The sequence below is a fragment of the Neolamprologus multifasciatus genome, chromosome 14 (genome assembly GCF_963576455.1).
Source record: "Neolamprologus multifasciatus chromosome 14, fNeoMul1.2, whole genome shotgun sequence".
NCBI classification, from domain to species: Eukaryota; Metazoa; Chordata; class Actinopteri; order Cichliformes; family Cichlidae; genus Neolamprologus; species Neolamprologus multifasciatus.
In genome coordinates, this window is record NC_140452.1 from 35,954,167 (window position 1) to 35,969,562 (window position 15,396).

The 15,396-nt window shown below is 43.8% G+C and overlaps 1 protein-coding gene and 1 long non-coding RNA gene across 3 annotated transcripts; one reads left to right on the plus strand and one right to left on the minus strand.

Moving 5' to 3' along the window:
• Positions 1–9,161: 9,161 nt before the first annotated feature.
• Positions 9,162–12,766, minus strand: pou2af3 (POU class 2 homeobox associating factor 3). 2 transcript variants are annotated; one of them, XM_085130651.1, is made up of 5 exons: positions 12,627–12,766; positions 10,979–11,079; positions 10,720–10,771; positions 10,019–10,317; positions 9,162–9,536 (listed from the first exon to the last, which is right to left on the minus strand). In XM_085130651.1, the coding sequence occupies exons 1-5, from the start codon at positions 12,631–12,633 to the stop codon at positions 9,192–9,194; spliced, it is 804 nt and encodes a 267-aa protein (XP_084986777.1). In that variant the 5' UTR covers positions 12,634–12,766; the 3' UTR covers positions 9,162–9,191. The 2 variants fall into 2 exon arrangements, with proteins under 2 accessions (XP_084986777.1, XP_084986775.1); XM_085130649.1 differs by having other exon boundaries at positions 10,720–10,774.
• On the plus strand, positions 9,429–12,690 carry LOC146504540 (uncharacterized). The gene is made up of 3 exons (XR_014868679.1): positions 9,429–9,638; positions 11,369–11,505; positions 12,576–12,690. It is a non-coding gene; the product is annotated as an uncharacterized LOC146504540 (long non-coding RNA).
• Positions 12,767–15,396: the final 2,630 nt, after the last annotated feature.

The window sequence follows — 15,396 nt, forward strand, 5'->3', positions numbered from 1 at the left end:
ACTTTTAAATACTCTAGGAACAACAAGTAGGCCTGCAGAGCGAGAGCGAAGTGCTCTAATAGGGTGATATGGTACTACAAGGTCATTAAGATAAGATGGGGCCTGATTATTTAAGAACTTGTATGTGAGGAGCAGGATTTTGAATTCTGGATTTAACAGGAAGCCAAAACAGGAGAAATCTGCTCTCTCTTTCTAGTCCCTGTCAGGACTCTTGCTGCAGCATTTTGGATCAGCTGAACTCCAATAGAAGCTGTTTCTCCCTTCAGTGGTGTTACCTGCTACGACACTGTTGTTCGTCTGGAAATGAATGCCTTAAATCAAAAGTGGTTGAATCTCTGGTATAAATCACAACCACGTGCCTTAAAGCAGATTACTCATAATCTGGAGAAGAAGTGACATCTCACTGACTTAAAAGATTTTCATTTATCCTGGAAGAAGCTTGTTGCTCTACACCTATCACCGCTGACAGTGGTGATATCGCTGCCCTGCGAGATCCTCAGCGCAGCGTTCGTTAGCCACATTATGTTCCTGCGCGATAAGAACACATTTGGTATTAACAGAATTCAGCTGTAGTGATTTGAATCATCACTATCTGACAGATTCCAGTTTGCAAATGTAAACTGGGAGTCGTCTTTACCCACATAAAGTATTCAGGAATTTGACAGGATTCTCTGCTGGGACCAATCCTTTTTACTTCAAACAGCATAGCACACATACATCTCCTACATATATATATATCACGATGCCCAGATTCATTCACCCATGAAGTCAGATAACACAAATCCAATTCCTAATGTTGTGAAGTGAAGACCCTACGACGCTAACATCTCAGAATGATGCTGAGAAGCGAGTTCATACATTTATTGCTCTAAGCTGACCAACTTAATCATTATTGTCAGTGTAGCCGCTCCCTGAGAAGTGTTCAGTTGATCCACGCTGACATGTAAGTACTGATGTTCGAGCTTCTCTTCATGGGCTCCCTGTTAAATTCAGAAATGAACTCAAAGTCATATACAAAATATGAAATGATCAGGCCCCGTTATCTGTTAAACACCTCACAGTGCTTCATTATTCTAATGGAACATTTACAGTTATTAGCTCCCTGCTGACTTTGTACGTTTGCTCACTTAGAAAGAAATGAAATTCAAATGTTGATGCATTTTCCCTTTAACTGAGACACAACAAATGTTGATGCACAATTTTGAACCATGGCTTATCAAAGGAAGCTTTCAACGCTCATCCGTAGGTTTCAGTGTATGAGGACTGTGGGGTGTCTTTGCTACGGGCCATTCAGTCTCTAAACGACCTTCTTCCACGCCGAAAAAAAATCCTAAAACAACAGTAATATTCGGGCAGCTGGGGCACCAAAATAATACCAGAAAATAACTTTCCCATGAAAATACGGTTATTTTCAGTAATGACAGTACAGTTTGTTGCCCTAATTTTACATGGGATTCTGCCTTTTTCACGTGCTTTTAAACTTTCCCCTCTGACCACCACCAGTAGGCAGTAGGTGAAGCGTCTTGCCCAAGGACACAACGACTGAGAGTGTCCGAGCCGGCAACCTTCTGATTACAAGGCGAACTGCCAACTCTTGAGCCACGATCACCCTAAATAACAGTAATAATAATAATTATTTGATGTAAAAAGGTTTATACAAATCATTTTTATATTTTTCCACAGCATTACATTTGAATTTAACAGTTCAATCTTTCAAATAACGGACAGATATTTGTGAAATTATGATACATTTGTGAATATATTTTAACAATCTAAATATGCACATGTACAGACAGATATATTTAAAAAACAAGAAAATTATGTTTTATTACATTTACAGTGAATTTACCTTAATTTACATTTGAAAAGTAAAATCAGTCTATTTATGTAAATTTAATGGTATTCAAACTGTAAAATACTTTTATATTACAATTATTTTTTACAGTGTACATAGCCAGCAATAAGTCGGACTTGTTCCCGGTGCGTGATGGGCTCCACCAGGGTGGCCCTTTGTCACCGATTCTGTTCATAATTTTTATATTTGCAGATGATGTGGTTCTGTTGGCTTCATCAGGTGATGGCCTCCAGCTCGCCTTCGAAAGGTTTGCAGCTGAGTGTGAAGCAGTAGGAATGAGAATCAGCACCTGCAAATCTGAGGCCATGGTCCTCAGAACGGTGGAGTGCCCACTCCGGGTCAGGGATGAGTTCCTGCCCCAGGTGGAGGAATTTAATTATCTCAGGGTCTTGTTCGCGAGTGATGGAAGAAGTGAGCGGGAGCTCGACAGACGGATTGGTGCAGCGGCCGCAGCGATGGGGACGCTGTGCCACTCTGTTGTGGTGAGGAGAGAGCCGAGTGTAAAAGCGAAGCTCTCAATTTCAGCTCTCAATGCTCATAGGGGGTCATATGATTGTTGGGCTTTTCTCTGTATCTATGAAGCGCCTTGAGGCGACATTTGTTGTGATTTGGCGCTATATAAATAAAATTGAATTGAATTGAATTGAATTTATCGGTCGATACCCGATAAATTCAACCCTACCCTCACCTATGTTCCCGAGCTGTGGGTGGTGACTGAAAGAAGGAGATCGCGGATATAAGTGGCAGAAATGAGCTTCCTCCGAAGGGTGGCTGGCCTCTCCCTTAGAGGGTGAGAAGTTCAGCCATCCGGGAGGGGCTCAGAGTAGAGCCGCTGCTGCTCCACATCGAAAGGAGCCAGCTGAGGTGGTTCGGGCATCTGATATGGATGCCTCCTGGGCGCCTCCTGGTGAGGTGTTCTGGGCATGTCCCATCAGGAGGAGGCCCCGGGGCAGACTCAGGACATGCTGGAGAGATTATATCTCTCGGCTGGCTGGGAACGCCTTGGTGTTCCCCTGGACAAGCTGGAGGAGGTGGCTGGGGAGAGGGAGGTCTGGGCTTCGCTGCTTAGGCTGCTGCCCCCGAGACCCGGCCCGGATAAGTGGAAGAAAATGGATGGATGTGGATAGAGGAACAAATGGGCCAAAATCAAAAAAATAAACAATGTCATTTAATTGATTCCATATTCATCTATTTTCTTTTTCTTACGCAATTCAGGGATCTGGGGGAGCCTGGAGCATACTGCAGTTACCATGGAGATAGAGGACAGGTCATCAGGTCATCAGGGCCAACACACACACACACACACACACACACACACACACACACACACACACACACACACAGAGAGAAATGAATAAATCAAAAATTAAAGAGATGTATTTAACTTTTTCCGAGTGATTTTCATTTCTTGGCAGGTTCTGCACAGCTGTGCAGACGAGCACAGAAACATTCCCTACATGCTCAGTTATTGTTGCTTTTACTGCTTTGCACACTGGACGCTTATCTTAGATCTGAGAAAACAAACAGCCCCCTCTGCACGAGGTGCACCATCACCAGCTGTAAGGGTACTGGAACCAGTGCAGTCGTGCTCAGGCCTGTTCTCCCAGCTCAGCTCCCAGAGGAAACTACATGTGAAGGTTAGTCTCAGACACTGAAAAACCACCAGAGATGGAGATAACAGCCCGTAAAGAAAGGCTGAGGAGGCTGAGAGAAACCTCTGTCTTATTGTTTTGTCACATGTCGTAACTGTTTTCAGCTGCTGTCACACATTAAAGACGTCTCTGTGGTGATTACAGTTTTTTACAGACGCTAGGACACATTTCTCAATACTTAGGTCACTTTTGCAAAACTCCTCACACAGTGAGCACAACAGAAGTCTATGTGGGCTAAACTGAGGATCAGTTATCATTGTTTTGGCACAAAATGCATTCAATGACTACATCTCTCAAATTTCATGAATTATTTTCTCACTCAGACACAACAACTGCCAAAAGTCTTTGTGCGTACAGGACATTTTGCATGTACTTACATACTGTTTTCAAAACAGTAAACTTATGGTCAAAACAATAACATAATGCAAACTGAATAAGACAGCAAAATTCAACAGCAATATTTTATTGAAACATATTTTAAATCTAAAAATCTAAAAATCTAAAAAAGATTCTTTCCCAGGTGTATTGCCCTAGATGACATAAGATGTGATGTGGATGAGAACCTGTGGCCAAATGGAGAAGACCGAGTAGATTAGCATTACTATTGTATGTGTATCAGTGGATGACGTGTATACAAATTCTTGTATTTTGGGATTACTTAGTGCAAAAAAATAAAAATACATAAACAAATATTAACGAATTCTGCATGATGTCTGATTCATTCCAGTAACATAGTAACAGCAAATTATAAACAGAGATGTGTCCTTGTTTTACACAAGAAAACACTGTAATGCTACATGTTGTTAGTGTTTTTTAGGTCATTGTTTTGTGGGTGACAAAGTGTGTTTGTCGGCTGTCAACCTTTGCTAGTGTTCTGGAGGAATGAGTTTATTTGAGACCTGAATAAAGTGTTTTGGTAGTTGTAGTGCATTTTGAATGTGAAATGAACTGCTTTGCCAAGCTGAAGGTCAGTTAGGAGAATTGTGTGAAGAGTTTTGCAAAAGTGACCTAAGTATTGAGAAATGTGTCGTAGCTGTAAAAAACTGTAAATAAGAGGGACCATGAAGGTGTAATGTGGGGGTGAAGTCAAACAACTGTGTGTGTATTGGCCTTTGTTTCATGTGCAGTGTGTAAATACGTTTAGATTTGCATTCATGATCAGTGAGTATTTATTGTGGAAAACCAGTTGGCTCCAGCCTGACTTTCTCTGGTTTTCCATGGAAGTTTCAACATGAAGCTTTTCCCTGAGGCTGTTGTGCCGCAGCACCAATCGCTGGTTCTCTCAGGTGAGTAAAGAAGCCATGAGACTAACAATCCTGCTCAGCAGAGGAAACATAGAAAGAGCTCTTCAGTGACGTTGTGGTTGTTTTCACACGAGTTGTTTATGTGACAAATATGACTGACAGTCTTGACCGACCGGCTTCCTTCACTTAGCATCTGTTTGTTGAGGAAACAGGACTTTCTTGTCACTTTCTCTGCACAGCTGCACGCTGTTTGACCTGCTGACCCATTCGCTGTTCCTCCTATCAGGCCTGCATGTTTATTGTTCAGCAAACGAGTGAAGACAGCCCTTGATTTATTCAATAAAGAAACACCTCTGATACGAACACAACAGCAAAGACTCCCTTATCGGCCGTTGCGAAACACTGCAAAGCTGTGCACACCACCACACGCTGCGTGATAACAGCTCGTGGCCAAAGTTTAATGTTACACCAGGTTGAAAAATGTTTTCATATCTGTCCTGTCTGACGGATGATTGTTGTTACCCACGAGTTCAGAAAGAGAGTGGTACCGTTGCTTAAATATTAACATGCACAAAAGAAGCACTGTGTCGACACACACCGCGTTTACTCAACAAATCTCATCTTAAACCTTCAAAGACACAAAGTTGCAACATGCTGAAGGGCCTGTTTGATTAGGCTCATTGGAGCACGCTCCAGATGTTGTGTGGTTATGTTTCCAGAAAAGCCGAGGTTAAAAAGACCAAAACATAATGCAGTGACGTGAAAATCATCCAAACACTATTGAATGAAAATAAGATGACAGACAGGTTTTACACTGGCTCAGTCAGCAGCACCTCTGCTGTCAAACTTCTAGATCCAGAGAAGCTCAATTTGATTTGTGACTGACGTCCTTCAGACTGAAGAGCAGAGAGACCACCCAGCTTCTTATCAGCGATGCATTTGTTCCATATCGTTGCTGAATGATAGCTGCAGGTTTGGGAGCAACACATGCATCCAGCAAAGAAAAAACAACATCCATACCTTCACTTATTCAGGCTCACAAAGAGGCTGAAACCTCGACCAGGTCACCACACTGTCACAGCACAGGTCAAAAACAGGCCAATGCTTTATTCACACAGACTGGGGTGGCTGTAGCTCAGGTGGTAGAGCAGGTCATCTACTGATCGGAAGGTTGGTGGTTTGATTCCTGGCTTCCCCAGTCTGCATGCCAAATATCCTTGGGCAAGATACTAACCCCAAATTGCTCTCCGATGCATCCATCGGAGTATGAATGTGTGTGAATGTTACTTAGAAAGCAGTTAAAGAAATGTGCTTGTGCGAATGGGTGTGAATGGGTGAATGTACAAGTTGTGTACAGCGCTTTGAGTGCTCAGAAAGAGTAGAAAAGTGCTATATAAGAACCAGTCCATTTACCATTTACTGTTTCAGAGCTCCTTCTTGATGCATGGTCTAAAAATGAGGATTTTACAAGTGTGTCATTAAAATATAGGCCCAGTGGACACCATGACGTGGTCAGCCACATGTGTGACGTGCTGTAGGCAGAGAGAGGAGACTCTGTGTGTACTTTGTGTCTGCTGCTTTCAGATAAACGAGATATAAAGGGTCATACCTCTGTTTTCTTCTCCCACTCTCCTTTACACAAGACGCAAAAATGACTGGAATCTGGATAAAATCTCACCCCAAGCCTGAGGAGAGGCTCGGGGTGACTATTCATGTGATTTGTCGTTCTTTAGATAAAACTGAACTTACATGCGTAAACATGCGTAAGCATGCTCATTTACTCCTGATACAGTCACAGTTACTGATTGCAGGTGGAGAGCGAGTAAGTTGTTCCTGTTGCGACAGACTGAGCTGGGACGGCAAAACTGGGAGAAGTGGCTGATGGTGCGCTCAGGATAAGAAGCTCGCTGGTTTCTGAAAACAACTGGGCAAAGAAAACAGGACGACCAAGGAGGCCTGACTGTCACCACGTTGGTGAGAAACAGGTGTGAAGAACCCGTCCATGGGTGGATACAGCAGCTCCACCTTAGAGCAAAAGACTGTAAGAATAAACTAAACCCATGTGCCTGAGCACGTCCACCTGAAGTGGCGTTCATGACCTTACCTTAAAAAAGGATTTCTGACAACCCGTCTAAACTCCAGTATGAGTAATACTGGACCAGTTAAATATAAGCTGCAAGCCCGGGGCTGAAAAATGAAGCCAAAGTAAACAACAACAACTAAACTGTAGAGTTCATGGAAACATCCGTGCGTCTGTGGAGACGTCCATCTGATGGATGAGCATCACTTTCTTTCCCTTCTGTTGTTTCTCCTTCACATGGTGAAGCGCGGGTCATACTTAAAATGTTGTTATTATAATATTAGACGATGAGGCTTCAACAGTTACAGAAGAAAAGCATCAAGCCTGTTGTTTACAGTTACTGAAACAACAGGCTCTAACCCGAACCCTACCCCAGTGGTCGGGTTAACTCACCCACGTTGTGCAGCTATCACAGTTTTGTATTTTCTTAGTTCTTTTTGTTCCAGTTTGACTTTTGGTTTTAGCTTCCAGAGTTTTTTCTTACAGTTTTTGTTTCATTTTTTCATTCATTTCACTTTTAGTCCAGATTCCTTTTGATGATTTATGGCAAGATTCAAACAACATGAAGTATGGGCTTGCAGACTTCCCATGCACGTGTGTTTTCTTTGCACTTGGACGAGTTGGCGCGGTGTCTTTGTTGGGTGCAGAGTGCGTAGACTCACATCCTGTAACTCAGTAACTAAGAGAACAATGGTTTCCTGCACATTAGCTTGTAAATGGATAAAGACTTGGTAGAAGTTATCGTGGTTCCTGGAATATGATAATAAAGTTTGGTCTTTGTCGGCATGCAGAAATGGCACTGCCATGAGGCGCTCTGCTCCAGCCTAAATGTTTTGGGTTATTTTCCACACTTATCAGCTGCCGTCAAGTGTCTCCAAGGGGATTTCCACATATGCTGGCTCAGTGAAAGGGACGCCTGCCAACAGGATCTGTGGACGCACTCGTTTATTGTGTTAGTTTGAGACACTAGTTTCGAGTGAGCTAGGTTTGAAGTGCGACCAGGAAGTAAGAAAATAATCCAGAATTTTATTTCTTTCTTTTGTTTGTTTGTTTGTTTTAGCAGACAAACACTTGGAAAACCTTTTCCATGCTCCATGATTACGTTTGGCACAAAGAGCCTGTCCACAAATTACCAAACACACGCATCCGCTTTCATAACGAGATTCAACTTGCCATTTTAAAGACATAAGATAGCAGCAGAAAGATGTTTTACATAGTTTGGCAGCTGCTTTATGTATCTAATAATCACTCGTGACACTGAGCCAAAGGCTCCAGATAAACTCCAGTAAAATCGGTCAGGCATTAAAAAAGCTTTGCGTGGGATTATTTGTTTTTCTTTTTCATGCAGCATGACAATTTGTTATTAAATATTCATTACTTCAGTGTTGCACGAGGGGAAACTCGAGGTCATACAAATATCAAGCAGTAAGTATCTGAGTGACTATTTGACGCTGCTCTGCATGCCAAACATGGAGTGTGTGTGTGTGTGTGTGTGTGTGTGTGTGTGTGTGTGTGTGTGTGTGTGTGTGTTTGTTAGAGCACTAAATAGGACAAAAGTGCTCAGAGTAGAGAAACAGTCCATTTACTGAATTGTTTTTTGACAGGTGGCCTGATAAACTGTCTGAGCACCGTACATGTAAAACCTGTCAGTACAATAAGAGGGCGTCGCAGCTTCAACAGTGTTTGTTTCCCAGTCTGCAGAAATTATTGAGGGCTTGTTGAAAAGATCAGATAAATGGACTGACACCTATCTTTAATACCAGTCTCATTGACTCACAGCGACTGCAGCGAAGGCTTTATGCGACAACTCGGAGCTCGAGGACTCTTGAAGAAGCCAAACCAACGCTCTGATTAGCAGACGTCCTGCTCTGTTAGCTGCTGTGAGTCGTCTGTTAATCTGTTCTCCTTTGATCTCTGAACTCCCAGTGAAATACTTCCCTGCAGGCCAAAGTCAAATCTCTGACGTTTCCTTGCCTTCGTTTCCAATTGTTGCGTTCCAGCTCAGTTCAGCCCTGACATGTTATCAGCCTGTGATATTTACTTTCACACTCTTCCCACATTTTTCACTTTTATTTGTTACCTGTGGCTACAGGGCATGTTCACAGGGTGAAGTCTGAACCTGCTGGCTGAAGCAAACATCCCAAAACTCTGCAATAGACAAGCGCACATTAAAAGCACAGTGCTGACTTTTACACATTTTTATTTTGTGCAGCAGAACATTCGCGTATGAAAATATATCATTTCGTTTTTATTACAAATGAATCGATTAAAGTAAAGCAGACACAGTGAAATGCAAAGCAAAAACCTCTCTGAGCCAAATCGTATTTACAGGATACAAAGTAACACTGTTCACGCTCTCATCATAAAGCGTTGTAGCACATCTCAGAGCTCAGCGGGAGATCCTTCTGGAAACAGCTGTCTTCTACAGGATACACCTGGGGATAGTCTGTGGGAGCAAAGTAAGGTGCGCATTCTGGGGTGGGGGGGCTCTCCTGCTGGCCTGACCAGCAGTGTGGCAAGCTGTAATATTCCTGGGGGCCACAGTGCTGATAGTGGTATTGCTGTGGGCTGAAGCTTGACTCCATTCTGGTGGGCGAGTCATAGCACGAGGAGGAGGAGGAGGAAGAGAAGGAGTCCTGTGGGGAATAAGTGTTGGGATCCACAGGGTTGCAGAAAGTCAGTGACTCCAATGAGGAGCAAGGGGCCTGAAAGAGAGGAGGACATCGAAATGACTTTGGGCAGGACTGCAGGTGTGCCACATGGTGGTCATCCAACCAAAGCTAGGCCCAGGCTCACCAGGAACACTTGTGAGTGGTGTTTTTGATTTCATGCATTCATTTGTGTGCAGACAGCTTACAAAACGGACATGCAGCTGTTTATCCTGCCAGACAGATCATTTTATCAAACAGCTGTGATCACAGTCAAAGCAGGACGAGCTCCTTCAGATACATCCACACAAACCAAACCGCACACTGACCGTGTTTGTGGAAATAAACACCAAACCTCTGCTCCAAATAAACGCATTGCTGCTGCTTGTCTCAATGCTTTTAAAACAATCTTTAAATTTTGGTCACAAACAGAAAAACTAGGAATTGTTTCCGTTTTGTCACAAACTGGAAGTTGAAAGAAATCCCAGTTTGTGATTGTTTCGTTAATGACGGTGTTGTTGATGCCAGCTGAGACTCACCATCCCCTGGCCGTAGTAGTCCGCATCTGAGGACAGTCCGTGGTACCAAGGCTGAGGGGAGGTTGGAAAAGGAGGCAGAGGGGTGTCGTAGGTGGTACCACCGTATCCGTTGCCGGGCAACATCACATCCCCAAACTGCTGCTGCTGCTGCTGCACCTGGATGCCGCACTCCTGCACCTGGATGTTGCACGCGCTGTCAGGGACTGGGAACGAGATGGTGGCTCGAAGCTGGAGGGCCAGCGACCCGCAGCTGCTGGCTTCAGCTGGGGGGACAGAGGGAGGAGGAGCCACGTGGCCACCTGCCGAGAGTCAGTGTGACAGTCAGACCGAAAATATCCAGAATACATGCGATGAAAACCAGCGAATCACGCGCTCTGGGTTAATCATTGCTTATCATTTAATCACGGACCAGGATATATCTGCGACCACTTTGAAAGGGCGTGGTCTAAGAGACCACGGTGGAACTCCGCCCCTCTGAAATCTGAATGCCTTGTGCCCCCGGTCCAACTGAAAAGGCGTCCTCAATAATTGATGCATATTTATGTTTATTTTACAGAATGTTTGACCCCCTCAAAACAAACAAACAAACAAACAAACAAACAAACAAACAAACAAACAACTTGATTGAGATCATCAGACTGTGCCGCTGCAGTGCATGTGTGTCTGGGACGTGTTTTAGCACACTGGGTGGACAAACCTACTTTGGAAAGTGGACGCGCGAAGCTCCTGTAGTTCCAAGCAAGCCTGATGTATCTGCTGATCAGGAAGAAAGAGAAATAAAGAGGGGGGGGGCGATACCAGATTATTAATGTTTTCCTGTAAATGAGTTGAGTGGCTTATTTTGATAAAACGGGCTGTCAGTGATTTACAGGTGCAGGCTTGCACAGAGCAGAACAAAGTGAGACTGAGAGCAGCGGACAAAGAGGCGTGGGGGGGGGGGGGGGGGGGGGGAGGAGTTACCGCATTAAGCTTGTTGTTGTTGGCCTCCTTCTCTCTGTGCCTCCGCAGCAACTCCTTGACCGTGATCTTCACCCGGACCCCCGGGTACACCTTCAGTTGATCTTAATGAAGAGCACAGTGTGTCACTCATGCGCAGTAATCTCCTCTTAAAGCAAACTAAACTCTTCTCCTCCCCGCTCCTCCAGTAAAGCACCACAAAGCCTTTTCTTATACATCACAGCTTATTTTGTTTCCAGTAAACTGAAATCGCTCCATGAAGTGTCAATAAAAAGATTGTCTTTTTAATAAACATTCTAATAAACTGCTGAAAGATTGTCTTTTGAGATTTTGTAAAAGAATATAACGAAGTGCTTTGAATTAAAGATCCTATTTTATCACCGGCGCGTAAAGGTCGTTCCCACGGCTCAGTGTTTCTGAGTGTTACTCCCCGGAGCCTCCCGGTCGGGAGACGTTTTCACTGCACCCTGTAGCCCCGAGCTGCCACGCCCCAGTCAGAGGCAGAAGAAATCGGCTCTTAACGCGTTAAAGTAAGTAGATTTTATTACGCATATACGATCGAATGAATGTAAAGTAAAGAAAAAGGAGATGAAAGAGAAGTTTGTGTGGCACGGTGGGATGAGGCTAAAGCTGAAGCGCGCAGACAAAGAGTCAGCAAAGCGATCCGCGACCAAAACGGAACAAAATTTCGAAACTAGAAGGAGCCGCTGATCTGCGCTTTTGGATCGAAGCGCTGCGGCAGTTTTCAAGGAAACGAGCCTCCCGCGTGGTGCACGTGCGCGGTCACTTAGTGAAAGTTTGATCAGGTCGTTATGGAAAAATTTCGAGGCGATTTCAGCCCGGTGCTGTTTACAATTCAAACCCCCGAGCTCTACACCAATCTCCGTTACTTTATTCAAATCACCCCTGCCCCCCACCACGAACGCCTGACAGTTAAAGGCAATGGGAGTAATTGGCAGTTTTTTTCTTCCTTACTTGAAGCTTGATTAAGATACGGTGAAAGGACGCCTCGTATAGGTGCGGGCGATTCAGGCCTAAAGGCGATATTTAAAGCATTCAGGGGGGCGAACAGTTTAGAGAATGTGTTAAGAGATGAAACCTCATCTGATAAATATTCATACAGAGAAATGCTACTTTATGATTTGTCTTAAATGTGGCAGCCGCTGGCCGAAGCGAAAGGCAGACACATCCCACTCGAGCACACAGAACACCCTGTTGCGCACAGACAGCCCGACCACAGAGACCTCCAGTTTAATTTTCCCAAACTTAAAATGATCTTTAAAAATGATCATCTGCGCCTCCTGATGTGCGTCGGCAGTCGGGAGAACTATAACACACAGCAAAGGCATAAACGTCTGAAGCTTGGAGAAGTGTGTGAGTGGAGAAAGCTGCACAAACAGGTGGAATCAGGTGGCATTAAAGTTATTCTACACGTGGAAGTTTCATTTAGCCCATTCTGCTTGTAATTTAAATATGGGAAGAAGTGGGCATTTATGGGGGGTGAGCACTCCACTTAAACACACGAATCGTGTGCTTTCAATATATCCAATAAACTGTACATTACTCTCCCCCCCCCCCCCCTCCTTTGTCTTCCAAACAGGGAAAAATGCAAGAAAATGATTTCCTGAAGAAAATCCGAGGTGAAACTCACCGGACATGATGGCTGGGATGGAGAGATGATTCCTGGAGAAGAGCTGAGGGACTCAACAATGTCCTTTTCTGCCTCAGCAAAATGGCCAAGAACGAAATTTCTGCAAAAGTCTCCAAAAATAGCAACACAAATGTCTTCCAGCAGAGCCAGAGCATACAGAATGATTGTAATAGAGCTGGGGACATATTAGTTTGAGATTTTCTCCCTCCATTCCCTCTATTTAAAACCCCTAGAACTCAATGATTTGACAATGATTTGATTGCGCGTTACTTACCATTTGAATATTCAGAGGCAACTGTCTCAAATCGATTTTCAGTAAAATCACTAAGCATGGACACTCTATTAAATCCACTTTAATCTCATATATTAGTATTTTACACTTTAACCTAAAAAAAATGCACTTTTATTCATTTTACCCTCCTTTTGCACTATCCCAGCATCAGCCCCCTTCACTTAGCACTGCAGCACCCACGACTGCTTCCGTGCAACCTTAAGAGCGCATTTCACCTCAAACCTCGCGTTTAGCCTAGTCACGCATTTCTTAAAGTTTATTTCACAAAAAATACATTAAAAGTGGCAAACAGGGAAAGTGGGTGTGGCAAGGGCCAACAGCCCTGTTGGCATGGCAGGGCCTCCAGCTCCATCAGAGTGCTCACACCTGCTGGGAGAACAGGGAGAGGGACTCGGCAGCTTCACGCACAGTCCTGTCGTTGTTTGGTTTTATTTTCATGAAAATAAAAACGAGTTTCAGGATCAAAGGTTTCCGGTAAGGACAAAGTGTGCCGTTTAAGAACTCCCCCAGCATTATGATTTACCACAGCTGAATCAAAACAGTTATTATTTTACATTTTCTATCAAATCTGTGTTGAAATCGAGTAAATAAATAAATAAATGAATAAATAACGAAACTAAAAACAAACGTTGCGGCTCATTCTTTGCACTGAAGTCCCTTACTTACACTTCGAGTGTATTTTATTTCTCAGACTGTTTGTGGTGCGAAGCTCAGAAGACAAAATGAACTCAACTACATCAACGTTACATTCGTCACAAATGCATCCAAAATAAAATTGTGCCATAAACCGGTCAGAATATGTGAATTAAGACCCGGATGTATGAATATTATTACATTTATTACAGTAATAATAACACAAAGCTTGATTATGATGCAGCATCTATAACATTATTCATCACAGATGCTGAAGTAACACTGTTCGATTATTAGGGCGTCCTCGCGCCACAAGAACAGCAAACTGATTAAAAACTGATAAGTGCTAACACATCATCATCATCATCATCATCATCATCATCATCATCATCATCATCATCATCATTTCTATTCGTCCATTAAAATCTTTGTGCATCCTGCTTTAAACAAAGTGCTGTCTTCTCTGCACATCCCCGTCTCCTCTACGCCAGCTTTGTCCGCCTCTTCTCACAGCGCCCCCTCCTGCAGCCGCGGCGCAGCGGCTCCACCTAGAGGCCACAACTGGAAATGTCTATGAAAGCATTCACACACACACACACACACACACACACACACACACACATGATAGTGTGCATTCATGATATATTTTTGTGCACTGTCAGTTTTGTTTTGTGATCACATGTTGAAAAATGAAACTGTTATCAATCAGTCCAGATGTAATCAAAATCAAAATCTAATGATAGTTTTCCTCATTAATAATTTCATTTTTCTGATGAAGCATCAAACCATGACAACACTTCAGGTCTTTCTGTGTGGAGTTTGCATGTTCTCCCCGTGTTTGCGTGGGTTCCCTCCGGGTACTCCGGCTTCCTCCCACCGTCCAAAGACATGCAGCTTGTGGGGATAGGTTAATTGGATAATCCAAATTGCCACTAGCTGTGAATGTGAGTGCGAATGGTTGTCTGTCCCTGTGTGTTGGCCCTGCGACAGACTGGCGACCTGTCCAGGGTGTACCCCGCCTCTCGCCCTATGACAGCTGGGATAGGCTCCAGCGCCCCCCGCGACCCTGAAAAGGATAAGTGGAAGTGAATGGATGGATGGACTATTTATTTATTTATTTTAGGCTTTAACTTCTTTCATTAAATCATTTGTTAGTCAGACATTCTCTCTGCAGGTCTCACGACAACCTGTAGAAGTGTTCACCACATACATTAATGGAACCCAGTGTGTTTGTTTCTTGTCATGGTTTTGGCTAATTCGCAGCATGTGAACCCAAACGCAGGACTCAAACTTAAAAAGTTAACTGAAGAGGCAGCTTCACTGCTGCAGCTTCACTGCTGCAGCACAAACGATCCAAACACAAGAGTGTGAACTGAAACTCTGGAAACTGGAGACATGGAACTAAACTGGGAGAAACTAGAACTAGGACTCCTCAAGGACCACAGAGGAAACACACAGTTCAATTCAACTTTATTTACACAGCGCTAAATCACAACCACAGTCGCCTCAAGGCGCTTTATATTGTGAGGTAGATCCTACAATAATACATAGAGAGAAAAAACCAACAATCATATGACCCCCTATGAGCAGCACTTTGGTGACAGTGGGAAGGAAAAACTCCCTTTTAACAGGAAGAAACCTCCGGCAGAACCAGGCTCAGGGAGGGGCGGGGCCATCTGCTGTGATTGGTTGGAGTGAGAGAAGGAAGACAGGATAAAGAAATGCTGTGGAAGAGAGACAGAGGTTAATAACAGATATGATTCAATACAGAGAGGTCTGTTAACACATAGTGAGTGAGAAAGGTGACTGGAAAGGAAAAACTCAATGCATCATGGGAATCCCCGG